At 44.8% G+C, this 25,380-nt stretch overlaps 1 protein-coding gene across 1 annotated transcript in view; it reads right to left on the minus strand.

The window, feature by feature from the left end:
- Positions 1-1,844: 1,844 nt before the first annotated feature.
- The window catches only part of KDM4C (lysine demethylase 4C), an 865,731-nt gene continuing 842,195 nt past the window's right edge, over positions 1,845-25,380 (minus strand). Inside the window, exons 21-22 of the mRNA XM_030194306.1 lie at positions 7,550-7,642; positions 1,845-2,786 (exon numbers count right to left, since the gene is read on the minus strand). Of these exons, the coding sequence (XP_030050166.1) occupies positions 2,610-2,786; positions 7,550-7,642 (270 nt within the window). The 3' untranslated portion in view covers positions 1,845-2,609. The remainder of the gene's footprint in view (positions 2,787-7,549; positions 7,643-25,380) is intronic.

Here is a 25,380-nt window from a genome sequence, read left to right on the forward strand (position 1 = left end):
AAGGCTGTTTTGCATATGCTAAAGACCTGTGTTATGCAATAAGGCCTCAATATGCACCTTAACATGGAGCCCTAAAATCAACAATCACACAGATGTGAAAGAAGGAGCATAACAAGCAAAGAAAGCTTTACAGGGTTCACAATAAATATGGCATGCTGACTTCCACTTGCTATTTACTTTGGCTCCATACAGCCAAATATTTAACTTCTGTCAAATTAGATGTTTAAATTTTCCAGGAAAAATCTACTGTGCTAACTGGTTCTTTTACTTTGGACTGATTAACATAGGGGATTCATTACCCCTATGCTAATCCCCTCAGCAGGAAGATAACAGTGCTGGTATGCACCGATATGCCTCCCCTCACAAGATGAAGGCAGCAGACAGCTCCAGTTTACCCCTCTTCCAACATGCATGATGGGAGCTTGACACCCTCAAAATCTAAACCAGCACATAGGCTACTGAAGGCAGAGACAAAGTAGACAACCTCACCTTCCTCTTCCCTACCACCCCAAAGCAAAGATCAAGTGATCTCAAGTGACAAGGATTGCTCTTTCTTTTCCCCTCCTCCTCCCCTCCATCTGGAGCAAAGAACAAGAAACCCCATGCCTTGATATCATCCTTACTTTCTTCATCACCTCTGGAGCAAAGATCAAGGAACCCTATGTTCTGACAGACCCCTATTCTGTCCTGCCCATTCTCCCTAGAACAAAGATGAAGCAGCCCCATGCCTTGACAGGTCCCTCTCACCCTCTCCAATGCAAAGGAACAACAGTTAGGGTAGGAGAGCGCAAAATTACTTATCACAACTTCCAAAATGGTGCCCTGAATTTTAAGCTACTTTCCCCCATGCATGTTAAGTGTGAGGAAGGTTGAAGCCCACTGATAACACTGCTGTTTCATTTCAGGTTGCTTAGCATGGGGATTTTCCAGTATTTGATATGGGTATTATACATTTTTGTGTTAACATCCATGTTAGTCTCCAAGGCCACATTACTAGATGCAAGGTTTAGTGTGCCTTTGGTAAATTTTATTGCATAGCATGTTAAGTCCTGTTTTAACATGCACATTAATTTTTGCATGATAAAACTCTGTAGTATAAGAGTTTTATTGCATAGGCCTCTCAGAGGCTGGGTTAAAAAAGAAAAGAACATGGTAATTTTCCAACTGAATTTTGGCCACCTCTAACTTTGAACAGTTTGGGAGCTTCTTTTTGATGCGTTTGGTATTTCTCTCCCTATCTTCTTGAAGCTGCATCTTTATGGAGTTCTCCTATTCTCTATGGTGCCTTAACTGTTCATATTCTAAAACATCAAACATATAAACGGCGAGTGACCGACTCACTCGCAAATGCGCAGTAGAGACTTCCCTCTCTGTCCCGCCCCCGCGTCAATACGTGATGACGGGGGCGGGACAGAGAGGGAAACTGCGCAAAGCCACCGAGGTCGCTACCGCTCCCCCCCACCTGGTGTCGCCGCCGCCAGCCCTCCACCCGCTACTGAACTTACATCCATTCGCCGGAACGCAGCACGCACATCAGCTGAGCTGCCGTCCACCTTCCTTCCCTGCCTGTGCCCCGCCCTCGCTGACGTTACGTCACACGAGGGCGGGACACAGGCAGAGAAGGAAGGCCGACGGCAGCTCGTGATGTGCGTGCTGCGTTCCGGCGAATGGATGTAAGTTCAGTAGCGGAGAGAGAACCTGGGCCGGGTGGAGGGCTGGAGGCGGCGGCGACTCCGGGGGTGGGGGAACGGCGGCGACGACCTCACGGGGGGGGGGGGGGGGGGAGCGGCGGTGACTTCCGAAAACCCCAATACCAGCCCGTTTTAACGGGCTCAACGGCTAGTACATATAGGAAAGGCAAGACAAACCTGAGATGGCAGGTTATGATTGTTCAAATGTTTTCAAGAATTTTCATTCTAATACACATCTTTGTAAATTTCTGCACATATTACTAGTGTAAGACTTACAGAAAATACGCCATGACTTACAAAGCATATACCGTTCAACAAGTGAGAATTCAGAATCTCTCTCTAAATGGAACAGAGCTCATTTTGATGAAATCCAGAACTACCACCTCCCCCATTAGACAATGTGTAAGATCATTCTAAGAGTCGTACCTTCTACCAGTACTGGAATGAGTGACTGTATTCAATATGTATCTAGAAAACCACTCTATTCTGTTTGAAGTATTTATTTTCTGGTTCCATGCAGCACTGAAATGATTTTTCCTGCACAGCAACTGTCAATCTTGACTCTGAGACCTTCCTCCATATATCTATCTGTGATGGATATTTTTCGATATGATTACTATTTAGAATAAATCAAACTTTGCTGATAATTTTCATCCCTTTGTTGCTCCTGGTTCAGATACTATATGCTGTCATAGATTTCATTATTTCCTTTTCTTTTAACAAGCAAGTACACTGCAAAATTAGTATTGTTTGTGCATTTCACTGAAAACCAAAATCTTTGTTTATATCCTCTTATTCTTCAGCTCATCCAATTGTTTCTGTTTTCAGTCTTTCACGATCTGTAGTGCAAGTTAGCAGGAATTGTCCCCGTTTTTTTTCCTTCCTTCCAGTATTATTACTTTTTGTCACTGGTGTGCTTTATAGTCCATTCTGGTATTTCTGTTGGAACGAGCTCATAAAAAACATGCGGTATCCAGAATCATTCACATATTCATTCTTCAGTCTCCCATTCAGCAATCTTTGTCTCTTTTTTTCACCTTGGATAAGTTCTTCTCCATAAAATGTTTCTTCATACTTCATAGCTGATGCTGTTGACTAAAAAGAAAGGTTTGGATTTAATACTTAATAACAGATAGCCCTAAGATGTCTCTGGGGGTGGCAATACTTAGATGTATAACTTATCCATCCAAATGACAATATTCAACAACTAAGAGGGTAATTCTATAAAGCACACACTAACAGATATGTGCTGATTACACACATAAATTATTAGAATAACAGCATATAAATGTCACAATTCTACTTACATGCTATTCTGTAAATAAGTGCATATCTTACATAGCGTGTATTTTGCAAGTAAGTATATACATAGGTGCAGCCTGCACAGAGAGTGAGGAACTCGCATGTGTGTTAACCAACAGAATACTGTAAGTTGTGTGTATCACTGGAACTCAGACATGGACACACCAGTGTGTATTTTTGTGTATGTGCCAATATTCTGCAAAGGAAAACACTGGTAGGTGCCTATCAGCCTTATTTTTGAAAGTGATGGGCGCCCATATTTCGACCCAAATCGGGAGATGGGCGCCCATCTCGCAAAGGCGCCCAAATCGGTATAATAGAAAGCCGATTTTGGGCATCTGCAACTGCAATCTGTCAGGGAAACGGGCAAAGTTGACGGGGGCGTGTTGGAGGCGTGGTGAAGGCGGGACTGGGGCGTGTTTATCGGCCGAGGAGAGATGGGCGCCTTTGGCCAATAATCGAAAAAAGAAAGGCATTTTTAACGCGAATTTGGGTTATTTTTTTGGACCCTTTTTTTTTTCAAAAAAGTGCCCTATATGACCAGATGACCACCGGAAGGAATCGGGGATGACCTCCCCTGACTCCCCCAGTGGTCACTAACCCACTCCCACCATAAAAAAAAACAACTTTAACAACTTTTTTTTCCCGCCTGTATACCAGCCTCAAATGTCATACCCAGCTCCATCACAGCAGTATGCAGGTCCCTGGAGCAGTTTTTAGTGGGTGCAGTGGACTTCAGGCAGGTGGACCCACGCCCATCCCCCCTACCTGTTACACTTGTGCTGGTAAATGGGAGCCCTCCAAACCGCCCCCAAAACCCACTGTACCCACATGTAGGTGCCCCCCTTCAGCCATAAGGGCTATGGTAATGGTATAGAGTTGTGGGCAGTGGGTTTTGGGGGGCATTTGAGGGGCTCAGCACCCAAGGGATGGGAGCTATGGACTTGGGAGGTATTTAACTTTTTTTTAATTGTTACAAGTGCCCCCTAGGGTGCCTGGTTGGTGTCCTGGCATGTGAGGGGGACCAGTGCACTACGAATCCTGGCCCCTCCCACGACCAAATGCCTTGGATTTGTTCGTTTTTGAGCTGGGCGCCTTTGCTTTCCATTATCACTGAAAAACGAAACCGCCCAGCTCAAATCCGCACAACTCCGATGCATTTGCCGTGCACAAACCGTATTATCGAAAAAAAAGATGGGCGGCCATTTTTTTTCAAAAATACGGTCTGTCCCGCCCCTTCACGTACCTGTTCTCGGACATAGACACCCATGGAGATGGGCGTTCGCGTTCGATTATGCCCCTCCACGTTCCTTTATAGACTAGGCTCCCACCAGGCACCCAGTAATAGAAATACCCCCCTAAATATTTAAGCTATACAACTAGGTGGCCTGCTCAAACAGAAGGTATAATTTGAAACATCTAGTTTAGTTCAAGTTTTACTATTCAGTATCACCGCCTATATAGACAGCCCTGCTGGATATAGGCATAACTTGAAAATATTTTAGACAGATATTTCAAATTATAGGTGTACCATATGGCTGAATACAGGCCTATCTGCATACATTATCCCCCTAATTCTATAAAAAGTACTAAAAACTGCACACGCAAATTTGGGTGAACTCTCAATTTGCGCACACATTTTAATTGAACAAGCTAATTAGCACCAATAATTGGCTTTTTAACAAGAACTAATTAGATTCAGTTAACAGGTACGCACCTAAATTTTACATGTGAGTCAGAAACGGGGGTTAAGAAATGGAAAGGCCATGGGCAGATAGGGGGTGTGACTTTTAGTTACGTGTGTAATTATAGAATAAAGGGGCTCTGCGTCTAAATATAGGCGTGGGAATTTGCACGTTTTCATTGGTGCAATGACCATGCCTAAATGTAGGCACAATGTCTGGGCTCAAGTGCTATTCTGTAAACCATGCTTAACTTTAGGCACGGTTTATAGAATACCACTATGTGCTATTTTCAGCACAGATTTATTTTTGCTTCATTTACAGAATACCCCCCCTATGTTTTGGCAAACAAGTGAAAAATAATCTCACTGTGTTGCTTAAAATAAACACTAAGGAACACATAGAAAACTCAATTAGTTGAAGATAAGCACCAAAATGATTTTTTTTTTTTTACCTGGCCCCGTGGAGGCAATTCTTTAACTAGAAGTCTTCAGTTAGGCACCTGGAGGACACATGGTAGTAGCCTTTTCTATAAAGTAACCTGGGCGCCTAGGTTCTGTTATAGAAAATTGGCATAACTGGCTAACAATGCACCTAAAATTTAGGGGCTGGTGTCAGTATGTGTGCCTAAGTGTGGCAGGGATACACATAATTTACAGTAGTCTGTAAATTACACATATAAGTGCGAGCCCTGCCTATGTCCTGCCCATGTTCATGCCTTGCAAATATGTGTGTACGTTACCTTGCAAATATGTACTATGTAAGTTAAGTGGGTATTTGCAGAATAGCACTTAGGCCCCATACTAGCATCTATGTACATATGAGCATAAATGCTAGTATTTTAAACATTTATACATGTAACACACAATACATCTAGTCTGGCTGCTCTGTACAGAATAACTTTTGGATAGCTCAGGCTTTCATTATCCATTCACTCCTTGAAAGCAAAGATCCTATGGGATAAAGACAGAAGGTCCTTACTTTCCAAAGCTGAAGGGATAATGGAAGCATGAGATAGCCAATAGGGGTAACCTGATTGAAAGCCAGTTATAACTCTAGTCATGCATGCTGGAATGGGGAAAGGGTGCCATAGGTGCCATGATACTCCTTAAATTTTCCAACTGGCATGACTGCAGAAGCATCGGAGCCAGCCGGCTCAGGGCCTCAAGCATCTGCATATGCTTAAGCCCTGTATTTTTGAAATTCAGCCTCTATATTTTTCCAGGTACTGGATTAAATTTAGTTCCCTATTAAAGAATTGCTTTTATTAAACTGTTTGTAGTGTAATTGTTCCTGCTCCCCCTTCTTTGTCACGTGTAGTATTTATTTGCATTTTATAATTCTGTAATCATTGTAGGTGCAATACAGATACACTCTGTATTGGGGTGTTATCGGTGGTACCTGACACTTAGTATAAATTCAGACATGACTAACATTAGTAAGTCTGGTGTCAGGTGCAAATGTATTCCCCTTATGCTTAGATCCAAGCCCACTGCACCAAAATAATAGAAGGAATTAATTCTACACCCAAGTATTATAAAAATAGGGTATTATTTTATTTACAATAGCAGCAAATAAGATAAGGAAGACAGGAATAAAGACAATGACAATCCCATTACAGAAATAATTTAGAGTAAACAGAAATAAATCCCTAGCTAGACTCTGAAGTGTAAAGAGTCAGTCTAACCCACAGAGAACATACAACATGATGCAGTCCTTCAGATGTCATTTGGTCCAATTCAGGGCTGCTCCTCAAAGAAGATGTTGGCACAATAGCCTTCATTGGGGTCATCAGATTCTTCAATAATAAATACAGTGAACAACACATGGTGGGACACAATCAATCTAGCAGTGCAATGACATTTAACTGCCTCTGTGGAAGAAGTATCATTGCATTGCTAGGTGACTGTGTCCCACCATGTGTTCACTGTGCTTGCTATTGAAGAATCTGATGACCTGATGAAGGCTATTGTCAAAACTTGGCCAAGTCAGTTCCATCTCCAATAAAATATTACATTAGCATCATTGGTTGTTCCTCCTTTCTGGACCGTCTGTGCTGTTTTTATGTCTCCTGCCTATTTTATCACACCACCAGCCTACCCCTGAAATGGCCTTGACGAAAGGGTTTTACAATCCAGCTGGTAAGTACAACTTATAAATGTTAGCTGAAGGAGTAAGAGTGAGCAGGGAAGAACCATGAGACATTATTTTGCCTTGATAGTGCCATACTCCCTCTAAATGTCTATTGCGTTCTTATTGTAAGAAGCAAGGAATAGTCTAGTGCAGTGTTTCCCAAGTCCAATTCTGGAGTACCTCTTACCACTCAGGTTTTCAGGATATCCACAATGAATATGCATTAACTTGATTTGCATAAACTGCCTCCATATGAAAACCTCATTCATGCATATTCATTGTGGATATCCTGAAAACCTGACTGCCAAGGGGTATTTCAGGACCAGACTTGGGAAACACTGGTCTAGTGTTTAGAGCAGCAGGCTGTGAACCAGAAAGACCAGGGTTCAAATCCCACTGATGCTCCTTGTGGCCTTAGGGAAGCCATCTAACCCTTCATTACTCAAATACAAACTCAAATTGTAAGACCTCTGAAGACAGGGAAATACTGACTGAACCTGAATGTAACTCACCTTGAACTAACACTGGAAAGACATGAGCTAAATAATACATAAAAAATCAAAATAAATTACGGCCTGTAATCAGAACTACTACTTTCCAAAAATTCATCTTACTGTCCTCACATCCCTCAGTTTCATAATAAATTCTACTTTTATAGAGGCAATACTAGTTTTATTTTGTGACAAGTATGGTTATCTTTACTAATGAGGAATTACAAATATTTTATTTGTCATTGCTTACAAGACGAGCTTTAATCCTTTTCGGTAACTCTTCATCCTGTGTGTATATCTCTTCTCGCTGCATGGTCAGCTGGGATCCATCTTCAAATTCAACCTAATTTAATAAAGATGTCAGGATGACATTTGCATGCTGAATCTACCTATGGATTCTTAGCAGTGATTTTAAAACAGTTAAAAAAATTATAATAAAAGGGGTCATTTACTAACAGTGTGTTAACTGCATGGGCCCTGCCACTAAGAAGGAAACAAAAATAAATCAGAAGTTGTGCCATCTTTGATTTGACATTTAGAAATGCAGACATGCCACAAAATACATGTGGCCCTAACACACCATAGTGGGTCTAAAAATTACTACTGACCTGGGTATATCTAGTTTATTTCTGTCAATGAAAACAAGGGGACTTGTGTGCTCTTTATTTAAGCATTTTGGTACAGAAACAACAATTCTCAGAATGTGTCCTCCTTTGATAAAAGTCAGTTTAAATTCTGAAAACACTGGCTTTCACTGCTACAAATTTAACTCTCAAATGAGGTAAACGCAGCTTGCTAATGTGATGTTCATATTTGTTTACAACAAATTACAGAATTGCTTTATGTAATCACTATTCCATATAAGTTCAATTTATTATTTAATATACCACAAATCATGGCAAAATGTTTGAGCGGTTTGCAAAGTAAAACAATTTAAGAGGGAGGGAAAGCAAAAACTAACAATAAATAAGACCAAAACAATAAGACATGAGGAAAGCACAGTAATTACACCACGAGTAAAGAGATAGAGAAAAACACAAAGGTATTAAGCTGCATTCATCTAAGGCCCTAAGTCAGCTGAAATTGACTGGAGGGAACACCTGAGTTTAAAGAGTCTTAAAGACACTTTTGATATTTTGGAAGATGGTTCAATTCTAATTGTTAGGGGAAGATCATTCCAGAGATTAGGGGCAACACTACTAAAGCAGGTGGTCCTGATACTATCAAGCCTCAATGCCCTTATGTACTCCTAACCATACAAGTTCTGAGAAATGTTTCAATATCCACATATTGTGCCACTGGAGTATTAACCAAGAATATTTGCAAATGTCTACTATAGCTCTTTAAAAAATCCAAGAGTTTATGTAATTATAATACTTTTTCTACATATCTATAAGTAAAGTGATCAGATGTACACCAGGCCATTTTTGATTAAGCCTAGCTCTGTATCTCCTGTCTTAATACATTTTGCTAATTTTTGACCTGTTATAACCACATCATTATTCTTGACAGTGTAATAGTCGTTTACTGTGATCATATGAAGTTTGACCTTAATGAACAGTCTCATTGACCAATTACATTTTAGTTTTCAATTATGAGTTTAGAAGGTCAGAGAAAAGGTATAATAACTTTTGTTGTCCTTATATATGAAATACTTTGCTCCAACTTAGAACACCTCATTACCATGGATATTATTTTCCAGTGTTTTCATTCTGTTTGTGCTTTTTTTTAGCTCATTGGCATACTATGACTATTTCTTCCATTACAAGTAGAAGGCAGATCATATTCATGATTGTGTACAGTATCTTTGGAACTTATTTGTTCTAGTTACTGTAGGAGAGATCTGGGTTTGGGTTTCAGCTGAATCATCTTCACATTAGACTACTGGTTTTTACAGCTTCATGTGCCCTCCTACAATATAGGCTATGTCTTCGCCTGACTTTTAACAACACAGTGGTCTAAGTCTTTCTCCTTTTAACACCACACACTTTTAACAACACAGTGGTCTAAGTCTTTCTCCTTTTAACACCACACACTTTCCTAATATTGCAGTGTATTGGTATAGTCTTTCATTAGCTTCTGTGGAGTCATGTTGAATGATGATGGCATGGAGTTCTATCTCGTGGCCATTTGGGGTATCTGTGAAATTGAGCAGTTGTCGAGAGCCTGGTTTCTAGTAAGTAGGCATGAAAGTCACAATAAAAATCTAACATTATTGGCATTAGTCCAGTCGCAGCAGAAGTGAGGGAGTGAATTGGAATGGTAACAATTATTTTTTCTTTGATGCCCTGTACCTCTGAAGAAATATAAACTGCATATAGATGTCAGAGAAGGGCTACCCTGTATTTGTTCACACCGGAGCCTGCAAAGGCCTGTCTGGTACTATGTAAGCCACACTGAGCCTACAAATAGGTGGGAAAATGTGGGATACAAATGTAACAATAAATATATATATAAATAAATAAATTCCTTGATGAGTGTAGTCCTGGATGGCTCTGGAAATATTTCTTCATGTGTTCATTGACTAGCTGAATAATTTTTATTTTTTTTTTGTAAATACAACATTTATTTATAGCATTTATATCCCACACTTTCCCACCCATTGGTAGGCTAAGATGGTAGCTGTAATAGAAGTGGGGCATAGAGCTCTGTGTCTGCAATGGACTATTTGAGGCCATGCCATGATTAAGTGAAAAGCGAAGATGCAAATTTACCTGCTTGAGCCAGAATCTTCTTCTTGTCCAGCACACTTCGACAAGCTTTGTGGTGCCTGCTACCAGTCTTTTGACTTGAGAAGCAGAGCACATTGGAGGGGATCTGACTCCAGGTATAATGGAGAACATGTTAAGCCCTCAATCTGGAAGTGTTGGAGATGCAGCAGTGGAAGTGGATGTGGAAGCAGATGCTTAATTTTACTGGAGGCATTTTATGTGAATACTAGTAAAAAAGGCCCGTTTCTGTCAGAAATGAAACGGGCGCTAGCAAGGATTTCCTCGGAGTGTATGTTTGAGAGAGAAAGAGAGAAAGAGAGAGAGAGAGAGAGAGAGAGAGAGTGTGTGTGTGAGAGATGTAGAGTGTGGTAGACAGAGAGTGTGTCAGAGACAGTGTATGTGATAGACAGAGAGTGAGTGAGAGTGAGAGTGAGTGTGCACCCCCTCCCTCCTCCCTTTATGGTCTGAGGCCCCCCTTCCACCCCCACCTTTCTGGTCTTAGGACCCCCCTCGCTCCCACCTTTCTGGTCTTAGGACCCCCCTCGCTCCCACCTTTCTGGTCTTAGGACCCCCCTCACCCCTCACCTTTCTGGTGTTAGGACCCCCTCACCCCCCCCTGCAGCCACCCATGTCCACCAACCCTCCCCTGTCCCCCCGCAGCCACCCATGGCCACTGTCCCTCCCCTCCCTCCCCTGCCCCCCTTCAGCCACCCATGTCCTGCGACCCTCCTCTCCCCCTGTCCCCTTGCAGCCACCCATGTCCAGCAGCGACCCTCCTCTTCCCCTGCCCACCCGCAGCCACCCATGCCCAGTGTCCCTGCTCTCCCCCTGCAGCCACCCATGCCCAGCGACCCTGCTCTCCCCCTGCCCCCCCCCCCTGCAGCCACCCATGCCCAGAGACCCTGCTCTCTCACCTGTCCCTCCTTCATCCACCCAGGTTTTGTTTAACGATATCTTCGGGGCAGGCAGGAAAGATCCACGTTCCTGCCTGCCCGCTGCTGGCGCTCCCTCGATGCCGGATCGCTGTTGAAAATGGCCGCCGAGACTTCCAATGGCGGTCTCGCGAGACTTCTGTTGAAGTCTTGGAGGCCGCCCTTGTAAGTATCGGCAGCCATTTTGAAAAGCGATCCTGCATCGGGGGAGCGTCAGCAGCGCCAGCGCCAAGAAGCATCCGTGACACGTTTTTGGACTCTACTGTCTAAGTCAGTGGCACGCAGCCATGAGAGTCTGCGCATCACTATAACTTGAGCGGCAGCCCTGGATGCAACATCAAAAGTATCGTAAGCACCCCTGGACAGGAATTTACGACACGCCTTCAGCTGCCTGACCACCTCCTGAAACGGCTTGGCCTGCTCCGACGGGAGCTTGTCAACCAAGTACGCCAACTGCCTCACATTATTCCGCAAGTGGATGCTCGTGTAGAGCTGGTAAGACTGAATTTTGGACACGAGCATAGCAGAATGGTAGGCCTTCCTCCCAAAAGAATCCATAGTTCTAGATTCATGCCCCGGGGGCGCCGAAGCGTAATCCCTAGAACTCTTGGCCTTCTTAAGGGCCAAATCCACTACTCCAGAGTCATGAGGCAACTGAGTCTTCATCAACTCCGGATCCCCGTGGATTTGGTACTGGGACTCAATCTTCTTGGGAATGTGGGGATTAGTTAATGGATGCGTCCAGTTCTTCAACAACATCTGTTTGAGGATGTTATGCAGAGGAACAGTGGACGATTCCTTAGGAGGGGATGGATAGTCCAGGACCTCGAACATCTCAGCCCTGGGCTCATCCACAGTCTCCACCGGGAAGGGAATGGCCGTAGACATTTACCAGACAAAAAATGAGAAGGAAAGACTCTCTGGGGGAGAAAGTTTCCTCTGGGGCGAGGGAGTAGGATCAGAGGGCAAGCCACAAGACTCCTCCTCCGAGAAGTACCTGTCATCCGCCTCTGCTTCCCACGAGCCCTCCTCTGCGGAATCGGACATAAGTTCATGAACTTCTGTCCGAAGCCTAGCCCGTCTCGACTCCGAGGATCGATGTCCATCGCGATGTGGTCGAGAGGAAGACTCCCGCACCGGAAGCGATGAAGCTCCCTCCATCGATGACGGCGGAGAATCTGCCTGGGTGGCACTCGTCCCCGGCACCGCAAGCGGTACCGGAGTCGGAGACCGCACCACGGGCGATGAGCCAACTGCCACCTCCCTCGACGGCACCGGCGGCGCAAGCACTGACGGTACCGGAGATGAGCATAACAGGTCTCCCAGAATCTCTGGGAGAACGACTTGGAGGCTCTCGTTAAGAGTGGCTGTAGAGAAAGGCAAGGGCACCGGTACAGGAGATGTAAGAACCTGCCTGGAGTGCGGAGGCGGTACCGGGCTGTCCGGAGATGATCGCACCGACACCTCTTGAATTGAGGGTGAGGGGTCCCTCCAGCATCGGTGCTTCCTGGGTGCCGAATCTTTCGGCGCCTCGGAGCTCTCGGCACCGTGTCGGGACGGTGACCGATGCCGATGCTTCTTAGCCTTCGCTGGAAGCTTGGTACCGGTACCGCCCGGTGCCGACGAGGAGGACATCGAATCCAAACGACTCCTCGGGGCCGGGTCCGACGGACGGTCCTGGTGGGCCTGCACAGCAAGAGTCCTCGAGGCAGGCGGAGACCCACTTGATGGCTCACTGCTACCAGCATGGGGTCTCTGGACAGCCATTACCTGCGCTCCGGAGAACGATGCACCCTCTGATGCCGACATCGATACTGGCGATGACCTCGGTACCACTGGCTCCGTCAATGTCGAAGAACCGGACCGGGCTCCGAACAAGACGTTCCACTGAGCCAAACGCACCGCCTGAGTCTGCTTCTTCAATTGGAGACACTGAAGACAGGTGTCAGGTCGATGACTCTCACCTAAGCACCGAAGATACGAAGCGTGCCTGTCAGTAAGGGAGATGGTCCGGCGGCACCGCGTGCACCTTTTGAAGCCGCTGGTAGGCTTCAAGGACATGGGCAGAAAAATTGCGACGGCGAGGTCGAATGCGATGGTGCCTGAGAAAAAGACACCAAAAGAAAAAAAAGGGGACTGCTCGGGCGGCCAAAAATGGCCGCGCGAAAAAACTAAAAGGAAACTTACGGGGAATAATACAAAGAAAGTAAAGGAATTTTCTTTTTGTTTTTTTTTTTTTTTAACAGAGAAGAAAAAAGAGAAGTCAAAGACTCTCAGAGAAAAAATTCGCTGAAAGCGGGTGAAGAAACAATAAAATAGCGCAAGAGGTCGATCCTGGGCAGAGAAGCAGCAAAGCAGCGTTCCCGAACCGCGGAAAAAAGAAGACTGACAAGCACACTCGCGATTGGGTGGGAAGACGGCCACGCATGCGCGGTAAGCACGGAAGCGCGAGACTAGCAAACGTTTGTTGCTAGGGAAGTTTTTCCGGTCCTGGGCTGCCGCTGGACCTCACCCATCAGTGAGAACAAGCAGCCTGCTTGTCCTCGGAGAAGATAAGTTAAACACTTGCTGCACAGCCATTTCCTGGGGGAGCCCTTATTGCTCCAGCAGTAACTGCTGCTGGATTATTGCCACACTAGAAAATACAAAACTATTTTCTGGTGACCTAATTGCCGTGTGCCGGAACTACCGCCGGGCTCCTAAGCGAGCCTGGCGGGAGGGCTGATTTGGCGTGTGGTGACATGGTGGTACGGCTATCGCTGCTTTGTAAAAGGGCCACTACTTTTTTATACATGTAACCTTATACCTTTGAAAATTTAACCCTTAGGGTCAGAATATAAAAGACGATTCTAGCATTATTACATTATTATTATTTCTGCTTAACTCACATCCCTTAAAAAATAGAACAAAAGTATATATGGTACATTTTTATAATACAAAATAATTCAAAATACCCTTTCTCATTTTTATAATAGTCATAAGAAATGCTATGCAAAGGCATTACCCTTGATTTTATGAATTGGAGAAACTAATTAAATGTCCATTTGAAGGCTGTGGAAGACCCATTGAAGAAGGAAGGCAGAATGAAGATACATACCTGTAGCAGGTGTTCTCCGAGGACAGCAAGCTGGATATCATCACTGATGGGTTGTCGTCCGCGACGGCCCAGGAGACCGGAAATTCTTAGAAGAAAACTTTAGAAAGTTCAGGAGCGGCCCGCGTGGCGACAATGCACTGCGCATGCGCAAGCGACTTCCCACCGGTGACACCCGCGCGCTTCCCTCAGTAGATAAAAAACAAAAATAGAAGAAAAAAACAACTCCAACGGGGAGGAGGGTGGGTTGTGATGATATCCAGCCTGCTGTCCTTGGAAAATACCATTTTCTCCGAGGACAAGCAGGCTGGATATCATCACTGATGGGGTATGCCTAGCACCCAGGCTCACTCAAAACAATAAACATTGGTCAATTGGGCCTCGCGAGGACATAACTGAGATTGACCTGAAAACAAACACAACTAAGTGAGAGTGCAGCCTGGAACAGAACAGAAACGGGCCTAGGAGGGTGGAGTTAGATTCTAAACCCCAAACAGATTCTGTAACACCGACTGCCCAAACCGACTGTCGCGTTGGGTATCCTGCTGAAGGCAGTAGTGAGATGTGAATGTGTGGACAGATGACCACGTTGCAGCCTTGTAAAATCTCTTCAATAGAAGCTGACTTCAAGTGAGCCACTGATGCAGCCATGGCTCAGACATTATGAGCTGTGACATGGCCCTCAAAAGTCAACCCAGCTTGGGCATAAGTGAAGGAAATGCAATCTGCTAGCCAATTGGAGATGGTGCGTTTTCCGATGGCAACTCCCATCCTGTTGGGATCAAAAGAAACAAACAACTGGGCGGACTGTCGATAGGGCTTCGTCCGCTCCACATAAAAGGCCAATGCTCTCTTACAGTCCAAGGTGTGCAACTTGTCCATACCAGGGCGGGTGTGTGGACGGGGAAAGAATGTTGGCAAGACAATTGACTGGTTCAGATGGAACTCCGACACCACCGTCGGCAAGAACTTAGGATGTGTGCGGAGGACTACCCTGTTATGATGAAACTTAATGTAACGCACATGGACTACTAGGGCTTGAAGCTCACTGACTGTATGAGCTGAAGTAACAGCCACCAAAAAAATGACCTTCCAGGTCAAGTACTTCAGATGGCAGGAATTCAGTGGCTCAAAAGGAGCTTTCATCAGCTGGGTGAGAACGACGTTGAGATCCCATGACACTGGTGGAGGTTTGACAGGGGGCTTTGACAAAAGCAAATCTCTCATGAAACAAACAACTAAAGGCTGTCCAGAGATAGGCTGACCTTCAAAACATTGATGGTAAGCACTGATTGCACTGAGATGAACTCGTACTGAGTTGGTCTTAAGACCACACTCTGATAAGCATAGAAGGTATTCAAGCAGGGCTCGTGTAGGACAAGAAAAAGGATCTAGGGCCTTGCTATCACACCAGACGGCAAACCTCCTCCATTTAAAAGAATAACACTTTTTTGTGGAATCTTTCCTGGAAGCAAGCAAGACTCGGGAGACACCCTCTGAAAGGCCTAAAGAGGCAACTTCTAGGTTCTCAACATCCAGGCCGTGAGAGCCAGAGACTGGAGGTTGGGATGTAGAAGCGACCCCTCGTTCTGAGTGATGAGGGTCGGAAAACACTCCAATCTCCACAGTTCTTCGGAGGACAAGTCCAGAAGAAGAGGGAACCAGATCTGATGGGGCCAGAAAGGTGCTATCAGAATCATGGTTTTGCGGTCTTGCCTGAGTTTCAGCAGAGTCTTTCCTACTAAATGTATGGGAGGATACGCATAAAGAAGGCCTGTCCCCCAATGTAGAAGAAAGGCATCTGATGCTAGTCTGTGGTGGGCCTGAAGCCTGGAACAGAATTGAGGTACCTTGTGATTGGTCTGAGTGGCAAAAAGATCCACCGAGGGGGTTCCCCACGCCCGGAAGATCTTTCGGACAACATCCATGTTCAGCGACCACTCGTGAGGTTGCATTATCCTGCTCAACTTGTCGGTCAGACTGTTGTTTACGCCTGCCAGATATGTGGCTTGGAGAATCATGCCATGCTGATGCGCACAAAGCCACATCCTGACGGCTTCCTGACACAGAGGGCGAGATCCGGTGCCCCCCTGCTTGTTGGTGTAATACATTGCAACCTGATTGTCTGTCTGAATTAGGATAATTTGGTTGGACGGCCGGTCCCTGAAAGCCTTTAGAGCGTTCCAGATCGCTTGCAATTCCAGGAGGTTGATCTGAAGACCTTTTTCCTGGAAGGACCAAGCTCCTTGAGTGTGAAGCCCATCTACATGAGCTCCCCACCCCAGGAGGGATGCATCCATCGTCAGCACTTTTTGTGGCTGAGGAATTTGGAATGGACATCCCAAGATCAGATTGGAGCGAATGGTCCACCACTGTAGGGAATTGCAAAAATCAGTGGAAAGATGGATAACATCCTCTAGATTCTCTGTAGCCTGACACCACTGGGAAGCTAGTGTCCATTGAGCTGATTTCATATGTAGATGTGCCATGGGAGTCACATAAACTGTGGAGGCCACGTGGCCGAGAAGCCTCAACATTTGCCGAGCTGTGATCTGTTGAGATGTTCGAGCCGAGGACACTAAGGCTAGAAGATTGTCCGCCCTTCCCTGGGGGAGATAAGCTCGAGACATCCTTGTGTTCAACAGAGCTCCTATGAATTCCAATTTCTGAACTGGAACTAGGTGGGACATGGGATAATTTATTACAAACCCCAGCAGTTCGAGCAGTTGAATAGTAATCTGCATGGATTGTAGAACTCCTGCCTCCGTGGTGTTCTTTACCAGCCAATTGTCGAGATAAGGGAACACATGCACTCCCAGTCTGTGTAGCGATGCTGCGACAACCGCCAAGCACTTTGTAAAGACCCTGGGCGCAGATGCTAGACCAAAGGGCAGCACGCAGTACTGAAAATGCTGAGTTCCCAGACAAAATCGAAGGTACTTCCTGTGAGCTGGAAACACCGAGATGTGAGTGTAGGCATCCTTTAAGTCCAGAGAGCATAGCCAATCATTTTCCTGAATCATGGGAAGAAGGGTGCCTAGGGAAAGCATACTACTACTACTACTACTATTTACCATTTCTATAGCGCTACAAGGCGTACGCAGCGCTGCACAAACATAGAAGAAAGACAGTCCCTGCTCAAAGAGCTTACAATCTAATAGACAAAAAAAAAAATAAAGTAAGCAAATCAAATCAATTAATGTGAACGGGAAGGAAGAGAGGAGGGTAGGTGGAGGTGAGTGGTTACAAGTGGTTACGAGTCAAAAGCAATGTTAAAGAGGTGGGCTTTCAGTCTAGATTTAAAGGTGGCCAAGACGTAGGGGCTCAGGAAGTTTATTCCAGGCGTAGGGTGCAGCGAGACAGAAGGCGCGAAGTCTGGAGTTGGCAGTAGTGAACTTTTCTCGTACTAGAAATTTGCTCAGGGCCCTTAGGTCTAGGATGGGATGCATCCCCCTGTTTTCTTTTGCACGAAGTACCTGGAATAGAATCCCAGCCCTTCTTCTCCTGGTGGAACGGGTTTGACCGCATTGGCCTTTAAAAGGGCGGAGAGTTCCTCTGCAAGTACCTGCTTGTGCTGGAAGCTGAAGTATTGAGCTCCCGGTGGGCAATTTGGAGGGTTTGATTCCAGATTGAGTGCGTATCCTAAATGGACTATTTGAAGAACCCACCTATCGGAGGTTATAAGAGGCCACCTTTGGTGAAAAAATATCAACCTCCTCCCAAAAGGCAGGTCGTCGGGCATGGATACTGTTACCTCAGCTATGTTGCCCCGGAGCCACTCAAAAACCCGTCCCTTGTTTTTGCTGGGGAGCCGGAGGGGCCTTCGGTGCACGCAGCTGATGAGAGCGAGTCTGTTGAGAGGCAGGATTGTACCTACGCCAATTTTAGGAATAGGGAGCACTCCTCCTCCCTCCAAAAAACCTCCTAGAGGAGGAGGGAGTAGCAGAAGGCGTCCGGCGGGAGAGAGAATCCATAGCATCATGATGCTTCTTGAGGGTATCGACCATATCCTCAACCTTCTCTCCAAAAAGGTTATCCCCCTGTCAAGGAACATCCGCCATTCGCTGCTGGGTCTTCTGATCCAGGTCCGAGACACGCAGCCATGAGAGTCTGCGCATCTCGATACCCTGAGCAGCTACTCGGGATGCAGCATCAAAGGTGTCGTAAGCCCCTCTGGCCAGGAATTTGTGACACGCCTTCTGCTGCCTGACCACCTGGTGAAAAGGTTCAGCAAGCTCCGGAGGAAGAGCTTCAACCAAACTGGACAGTTGCTTAACCGAGTTCCGTAAGTGAATGCTGGTGTACAGCTGGTATGTTTGAATCTTGGTGGCGAGCATTCCAACCTGATACATACATCTCCCAAAAGAATCCAAGGTCCTAGACTCTCTGCCTGGAGGAGCCGAGGCATAGTCTCTAGTACTCTTGGCTCTCCTGAGAGCAGAGTCCACCACCATAAAATCGTGAGGTAGTTGGGCCTTCACCATCACAGGCCCACCATGGACTCTGTACTGGGACTCGGACTTCTTGCTGACAACTGAATTAGAGAGAGGGCAAGACCAATTCCGCAACATCATTTCCCTGAGTGTATTGTGCAGGGGGGGGGGGGGGGGCGTTGCAACCTCTGCAGGTGGAGAAGGATAATCCAAGGCGGGGACCTCCTCACAGGAGATGGGCCACACACCGTCTCAGCAGTAGGTACGGGAGGCGCAAGCAGTCCTTCCAGAAGCTCTGGAAGAATGGCCCGGAGACGCTCTTCGAGAGCTGCCATCGGAATAGGCTGCCGGGCTGGTGCAGGAGTCAGTGCCAGAATCTGAAGGGGCTCGAGAGCCAGTACCAGGCTGCCGGACGACCGACGCATCGGCACCTCCTGAAAGAAGGGTGAGCGGTCCTCCCGGCTCCGACGCTTCTCGGGTGCCGACTCTCTTGACCCCCCCCCCCCCCGAGCTCTCGGTACCGTGAGGAGATCGATGATGGTGCTTCTTCACCTTTGCTCGACGCCCGTCATCGTCACTCCTCGGTACCGACGAGGAGGACGTGGAATCCTCATGCCTCCTCAGGGCCGGGTCCGACTCAGGTCGGTCCCGGGGGGGCCTGCATAGCAGTAGGCCTTGAGACAGGTGGAGACCCGCTCGATGCCTCGCAGCTCCCAGCTCAAAGTGGTCTTTCGGCAGCCATTACCTGGACTCTCGGTGCTGCTTCCCTCGATGCCGATGCCACCGACCTCGGTACCGATGTCGATGCCGAAGGACCGGACCGATCTGGAAAAAGCCTCTCGCGCCACCTGGGTCCTCTTTTTCATTAACTTACACAGCTTGCAAGCAGCTGGAAGGTGATCGGGCCCGAGGCACTGGAGACACCACGTGTGAGGTTCGGTAGAGGAGATGGTCCAGTTGCAGCGGGTACAGCGCTTGAAGCTGTTGGGAGTCCTCGATGACATAGGCGGGAAAATGACATCCGCAAAATCAAACGGCTCGATGGTGCCACTGAAAAAGGCACACAAAAAAGAGGGAAAAAAGACGCGGCCAAGCGGCTTAAAGGCGGCCGCAATGAAAAACAAAGGAAACTTTGAAAAATGAAGAAAACTAAAAATTTAAAAGAAAACTACGTTTTTAAAAAAATATATTTAAAATAAAGTACTGAAACAATAAAAGACAAAAAGGACGCGATACACGTGGAAAAGCGATCTCCTGGGGAAAAACCGATGAGGAGGAGCGAACAACACCACCCCTTCGCAGTCGCGGAGAAAAAGAAACTGAGGGAAGGCGCGGGTGTCGCCGGCGGGAAGTCACTTGCGCATGCTCAGTGCATTGTCGCCGCGTGTGCCGCGCTGCTCCCAAACTTTCTAAAGTTTTCTTGTTAGAATCTCCAGTCTCCTGGGCCGTCGGGGACGACGACCCATCAGTGATGATATCCAGCCTGCTTGTCCTCGGAGAACCTAAGTGACACTAAATAAAATTCAAGTTACCAAAACTAGAATGAAACTGATAGCAATTCTGCAAGTGCTATATTCAGGAGATGGAGAGCTTTATCATACTTAGCTTTAGATTTAATCCAATATGAACCCTTAAGCAGAAAATGAGAAACAAAATGCAGCCGGGTGTATGAAATGCTAAAATACTCGATGCTTGAACCATTTATATCTTTTCAGAAGCTGCTGACAGCATTTTCTGAAAGCTTTATCCATCAGGCATGAATATTTGCAAAAGCCTACTTTAGCACTTTAAAATTCAAAGGGTTTATGAAATTGCAGTACTTTTCCTGCCTGCCTATATACCTATGGCAAACTGATCTGAGGTGCACCGGGCATTTTTGGCCAATCAAATCTCTTTATCTCCCACCTTGACCTGTACTTTGGGCCAAACTGCAGAACTTCATCTATCAGAACAGTCAATGCGGCTAAAGAACCTAAGATAATATAATGATCACAAGATCTACTAGATACACTACCAGGGTACTTGCACATGTCTAGAATGTGCCACATTTGAACCACAGGCTGCACCCAGAAGCCATGCTTTCAGTCTTCAGGAGATATCCTAAGTTCTCTAGGACTACTGCCAACTCAATCCCTCCTCCACAATATTATGTAAAACCACAGTGATAGTGTGGTGCAATATGAACAAGTACAGTCAATCCAAGAAGTATTTCTCAGGCATTGCTATTTCTGTTTGCCAACACTCCTATGACCTATGAACTTTTAGATTTGAATATACCAGTGTTCTTCACTGCCAGGCCTGGGGGCCAGTGACAGCCCCATTGACCTTGTATGTGGCTTCCTAATTCTCTCAGTACAGACTTCCCCCCAACGTCTCCAGAGGTTTGCTGCTGGCACTGCCTCCAGAACAACTGCTTTTCCTTCAGGATTGATGGCTCTCAGTGAGTTTGACTTATACAGCATACAAGTTCCCATGACATTCTTGTGAGAATGCGTAAATAATCAAAAAGCTTAGATACCATGAAGATCAAGTTCATCAAAAGCCATATGATGCTGCAAAAAAAACCCAAAACAAAACAGAATAGCTGTTCTAGAGGTAGTGACTGCAATAAGACACTGGGAAAGGCTGGTGGGAGTTGATAATGATTACGATACAACTGGAGGAGAGTGTATATTAGGCGAAGAGAGTTTTGGGGGAAATGTAGGTTGGGAGAGATAAGGTGGGCTGAAAGAGTCTGAGAATCAAACTTTTTATTTACACATATTGCTCTGAGGGTGCCTGAGTAGCTAGATTGGCAATATCATTCGAGAGAGAACCCCTCCTTTATCACCCAGGGCTCTGGGAACCATTCACTTATTCCAGCACTGGTCCTGGTTCTCATGTTGATGTCTTTTTGCCAATGTGGCCCCTGTTTCAAAAACCTAAAGATCACTGCTATAAAGGTATTTGGCGTCCCTTGAAATGTAAAATATTGGGGTAAGAAGCATTATGCTGTCTCAAGAAGTGGAAAGTCTTGGTCTTTTCTAGATTCAGTTTACACCTATTTTCCTTTAACCGGTCTGCAATGCACCTGCACATAGGTATAAGTATCCTTTCAGGACCCTCAATGAAAGAGGTATAGTAAGCAAATAACAAATTAGTCCAGTCAGTACCATATCATCTTAGTGTATGTAGTAAGGTGTATACCATCTTGTTACAGCATCCCCTTCTGGAATGGCTGCAATAGTTCTGCCTGTTCATATATAAACCATTGACTCCTAGAGAGTGTGTGGTGGATTTGTATGGACTTGCTGAAAGAAGCAATGTGCATTTAGAGCTCAGCCTTTGGGCCTAGTTAGTTTGTGTCTAGTGCAAATTTTAAGTGCATATGAAAATCAGAGGTTTTACCCACCCCTTGCCTGACTGCAGTGAACTCAGAAGCTTGAACCACAAGCTAAAGGAGGGAGACAGCAGCAAACAGGTTAACCACAGGAGAAGGTTCTGTGGGGAAAAGAATCCCTTGTGGAGAAAATCTGTGTGGATCTCACTAAGAAGGGAAAAGCCCTATAAAGCTCGGTAGAAAGGACTAGGTTTGCTCTGTGTTTGGAAAGCCACTACTCCAAAAGAACTCACAAACAGTAAAAGAGATCACAGATATAAATGAAGGAGAAGTATGGTGTGTGACTATACATTGTTTATCTAATACCGTACTACCTCAAGAAAGAAAGACTCTCTCAAAACATGCACGTCATTATTAGGTTGGCTACAGCACCTTGTATCAGTCTCTGTTTGCGGACAAGAGGGAAATGAAGAAACGCTAACCCTTCACCAGCCCAATTGCAAAGGTATAAAATACAAATGTAACTGTGTAAGTTGCTTAATTGCGGTGAGCTATGTATGGAGATATTCCTTAACTGGAGGAAAAAAGGCTTCAGATGCTCAGTCCAGTATTGCAAGATATACTTTGCATGTGCCAGGCGGGCTTCTTCATCTTGCAATAGTAGACTGAGCATCTGAAGCCTTTTTTCCTCCAGTTAAGGAATATCTCCATACATAGCTCACCGCAATTAAGCAACTTACACAGTAACATTTGTATTAGATTGTATCTATAAAGTTGCAGCCATTTGAAAGAATCAAATTGAAAGGTATAAAACACAAATTTTCACATGCCACCAGCCTCTCCTTTACAGGCACAGAACTACCCAAAGACCTGAAACACAGAAAAGTACCTACAATTCAGAAAAAACCTGAAAACACATCTTTTCAAGACGTCTTTCCCCCCCTGGATTTGCCTAATCTCACACCACCATACATCCCAAAAAGTTCAGAAATGGAAAACAATAATAGTAACCTCTCTCACAATATGCTAATATATCAACCTAAGCATTTATTGTACTTCTGTATTATATACTAGACTTCTACAAATCTAAATTTTCTAAACGCCTTTTTAGCAATATGTAAGCCACATTAAACATGCCATATGGTGGGAAAATGTGGGATACAAATGCAGTAAGTAAATGCCTGGTCCCTTATTCCTGGAGAGAACCTACTCCCTTGGAGAAGAGTGTGCTTATGCTGAGTGAAGGGGGAGAGGACATATAAGTATAAGTATTGCCATACCGGGACAGACTGAAGGTCCATCAATACCAACATCTTGTTTCCAACAATGGCCAATCCAGGTCACAAGTACCTGGCAAGATCCCAAAACAGTACATTTTATGATGCTTATCCTAGAAATATACAACCAAGTAGTGGTGGAATGTATGATACTCGGTGCTGTTAATTTGTGAAGGGGACGTCACATACGGTCACTTAGGCAATTTTTATCACCAGAATGGTGAGCCTATGCTTCGTGACAATTTATAATCATTGACTGCCCCCAGCCTCCTGTTGTGCAAAAAATCGTAATACAAAATGTGTCCAATGCTGTGCCCTTAGTCTTTAATGTCTCGTCTTCACTTTTTTAATTATTTTTATTATTTTTCTCTACACATCGTTTTTGTATGCACTGTCTGATCAATCACGTTATCTTAATGTTATGCTCCCCACCTGTGCTTCAGTGTAGAATATATCTCTGAGTACCTGCAATTACGCTCAATACCCAGAGTCACACCACTGAAGCCGGCGGAATGTACAAGTCACTAACCTCGCCTCTCACTCTCAAAGAACGAGAGGGGAAAATAAACTAAGTTAGGATTTGTCCTGCTTCTGGAAGAACCAAACTTAACAATCTTCAATAATAATAATTTTAGTTTTCATTTTGCCCAAAATGAGGTAAGTATATATTCATATCAACCTTTATAATCAATTGTAAGTAAATTATAACATTTATAATCATCAATGTTCCCTTTTTTCCAATTTTCCAATTCCCCATTATATCAGTATAAACTCAACATTTCTACTTTGGTTCAGTATAGAGTTAACACTACAGTCTTTGCTTGACTTTCTTTCCTTTACAGGATCTGTCCTTAGTACCTGCAAACAGGATTACTATCAGATAAGTATAAATTCCTAAATATTCCAAATGCTTAACTCCCTTCTCAACTTTTAAGTTTATCTTAGTTGCAAGAAATTGATTCTTTGTGAACTCTTTGTATTTTCACAGAACTTCAGTATACCCTCAACATGTCAGCTTAGGTAAGTATATGTCTTTTCTTTGTCATTTAAACTTGTTGCAACTTAGCTATAGATGAATTTTTAGGTTGTTTTCTTTTGCAATCTTTCTTGTGTGGGGGCCCAGGATATGTTCCAGGTTTTCGTGCTCCTTTTCGGCTTCTTCTCCCTTCACCTTACTCTTAACCAAATAAAATGAAGGCAAGACCCTAACTCCTTAACCTTATACACCACTTAACTAAGTGTCCTTAATGTTTTTTTTTTCAAAAATACTGGGCCTCAGTAAACTTTCAGGAAATAAAAGTAACCAAACAATCCCTTACTCTCAAAACCTAGTCTGTACTTTAATTTCCCTATGCTATGGAAAAGATTCAACATGTATACATTGTTGCAATCAAACCAGTCAGCAAGGTACAGATTTTTGTAGCTCTCTCACTAGGATTCCCCATTAAATCACACATTAAATCTTTTCTACTCACATCACAGCTATCCTCACTTTTTCAGACTCCCTCACCCCAAGCAACCCACATTTAACTTCAAGCACTCAGCATTTCTTTCAAATGTTCTAAACCACACTTTCCTCCTATTCTGTCACATTCTCCTAGAACTGCACATCCCTTTCAGCCACTTCAATCACTCTCCAGTACATTAGAATCAGCTTTCCACTTCCCAGTCTCTGCCACAGTTTTGCACCTCCTCTCTCTTCCACAGTCAGTCAGCACTCACCATCTGTATCTCAATGGTGCAATTCAGCATTCATACCTTTCAAAAATACAACTTAAAACTTTTTCTTTCTTTCTCTCAAGCCACCACCAACACAACTTCTCACTCTCACTGCTTTCACCTTCTTCCCCAACTGTCAGCTCCTTCTGCCCAACTCTCAACTGACCAGCAAGCCATTGCCAAGGCAACCAGGTCTCAGCATGCTCAGCTGTTGTCCCAGAGTGATGTCACTATAGAACCCTTATTTTTTTCCTCTGGAGGAACTCAGGTAAGATTATTTTAACCCCTTAGGGTTACATTAACTACAGCACCCGTACTTAAACTTCTGTCGATTGCAGGAAACAATTAAATATCTTCAAACATTATGCAGCCACAGTCTTCACAGTGTCAGGCATATCTCTCTCAGGCCAAGATGCATCAACCAAACGTAAAAGAAAGTAAAACGTAAAAGTTCTTACCAAATTTGAAAAAACGAAGAATGTACTAAAAAAAACACCTCAGAAATGTTCGGTGCGGTATTCAAAAGTCGGATGTTTGAATACCTTCGGTAAAGTGTCGGTACGTTAAAAAAATGCCTATGGACGTCTGTTATGGAC

The sequence above is a fragment of the Microcaecilia unicolor genome, chromosome 2, assembly GCF_901765095.1.
Source record: "Microcaecilia unicolor chromosome 2, aMicUni1.1, whole genome shotgun sequence".
Classification (NCBI taxonomy): Eukaryota; Metazoa; Chordata; class Amphibia; order Gymnophiona; family Siphonopidae; genus Microcaecilia; species Microcaecilia unicolor.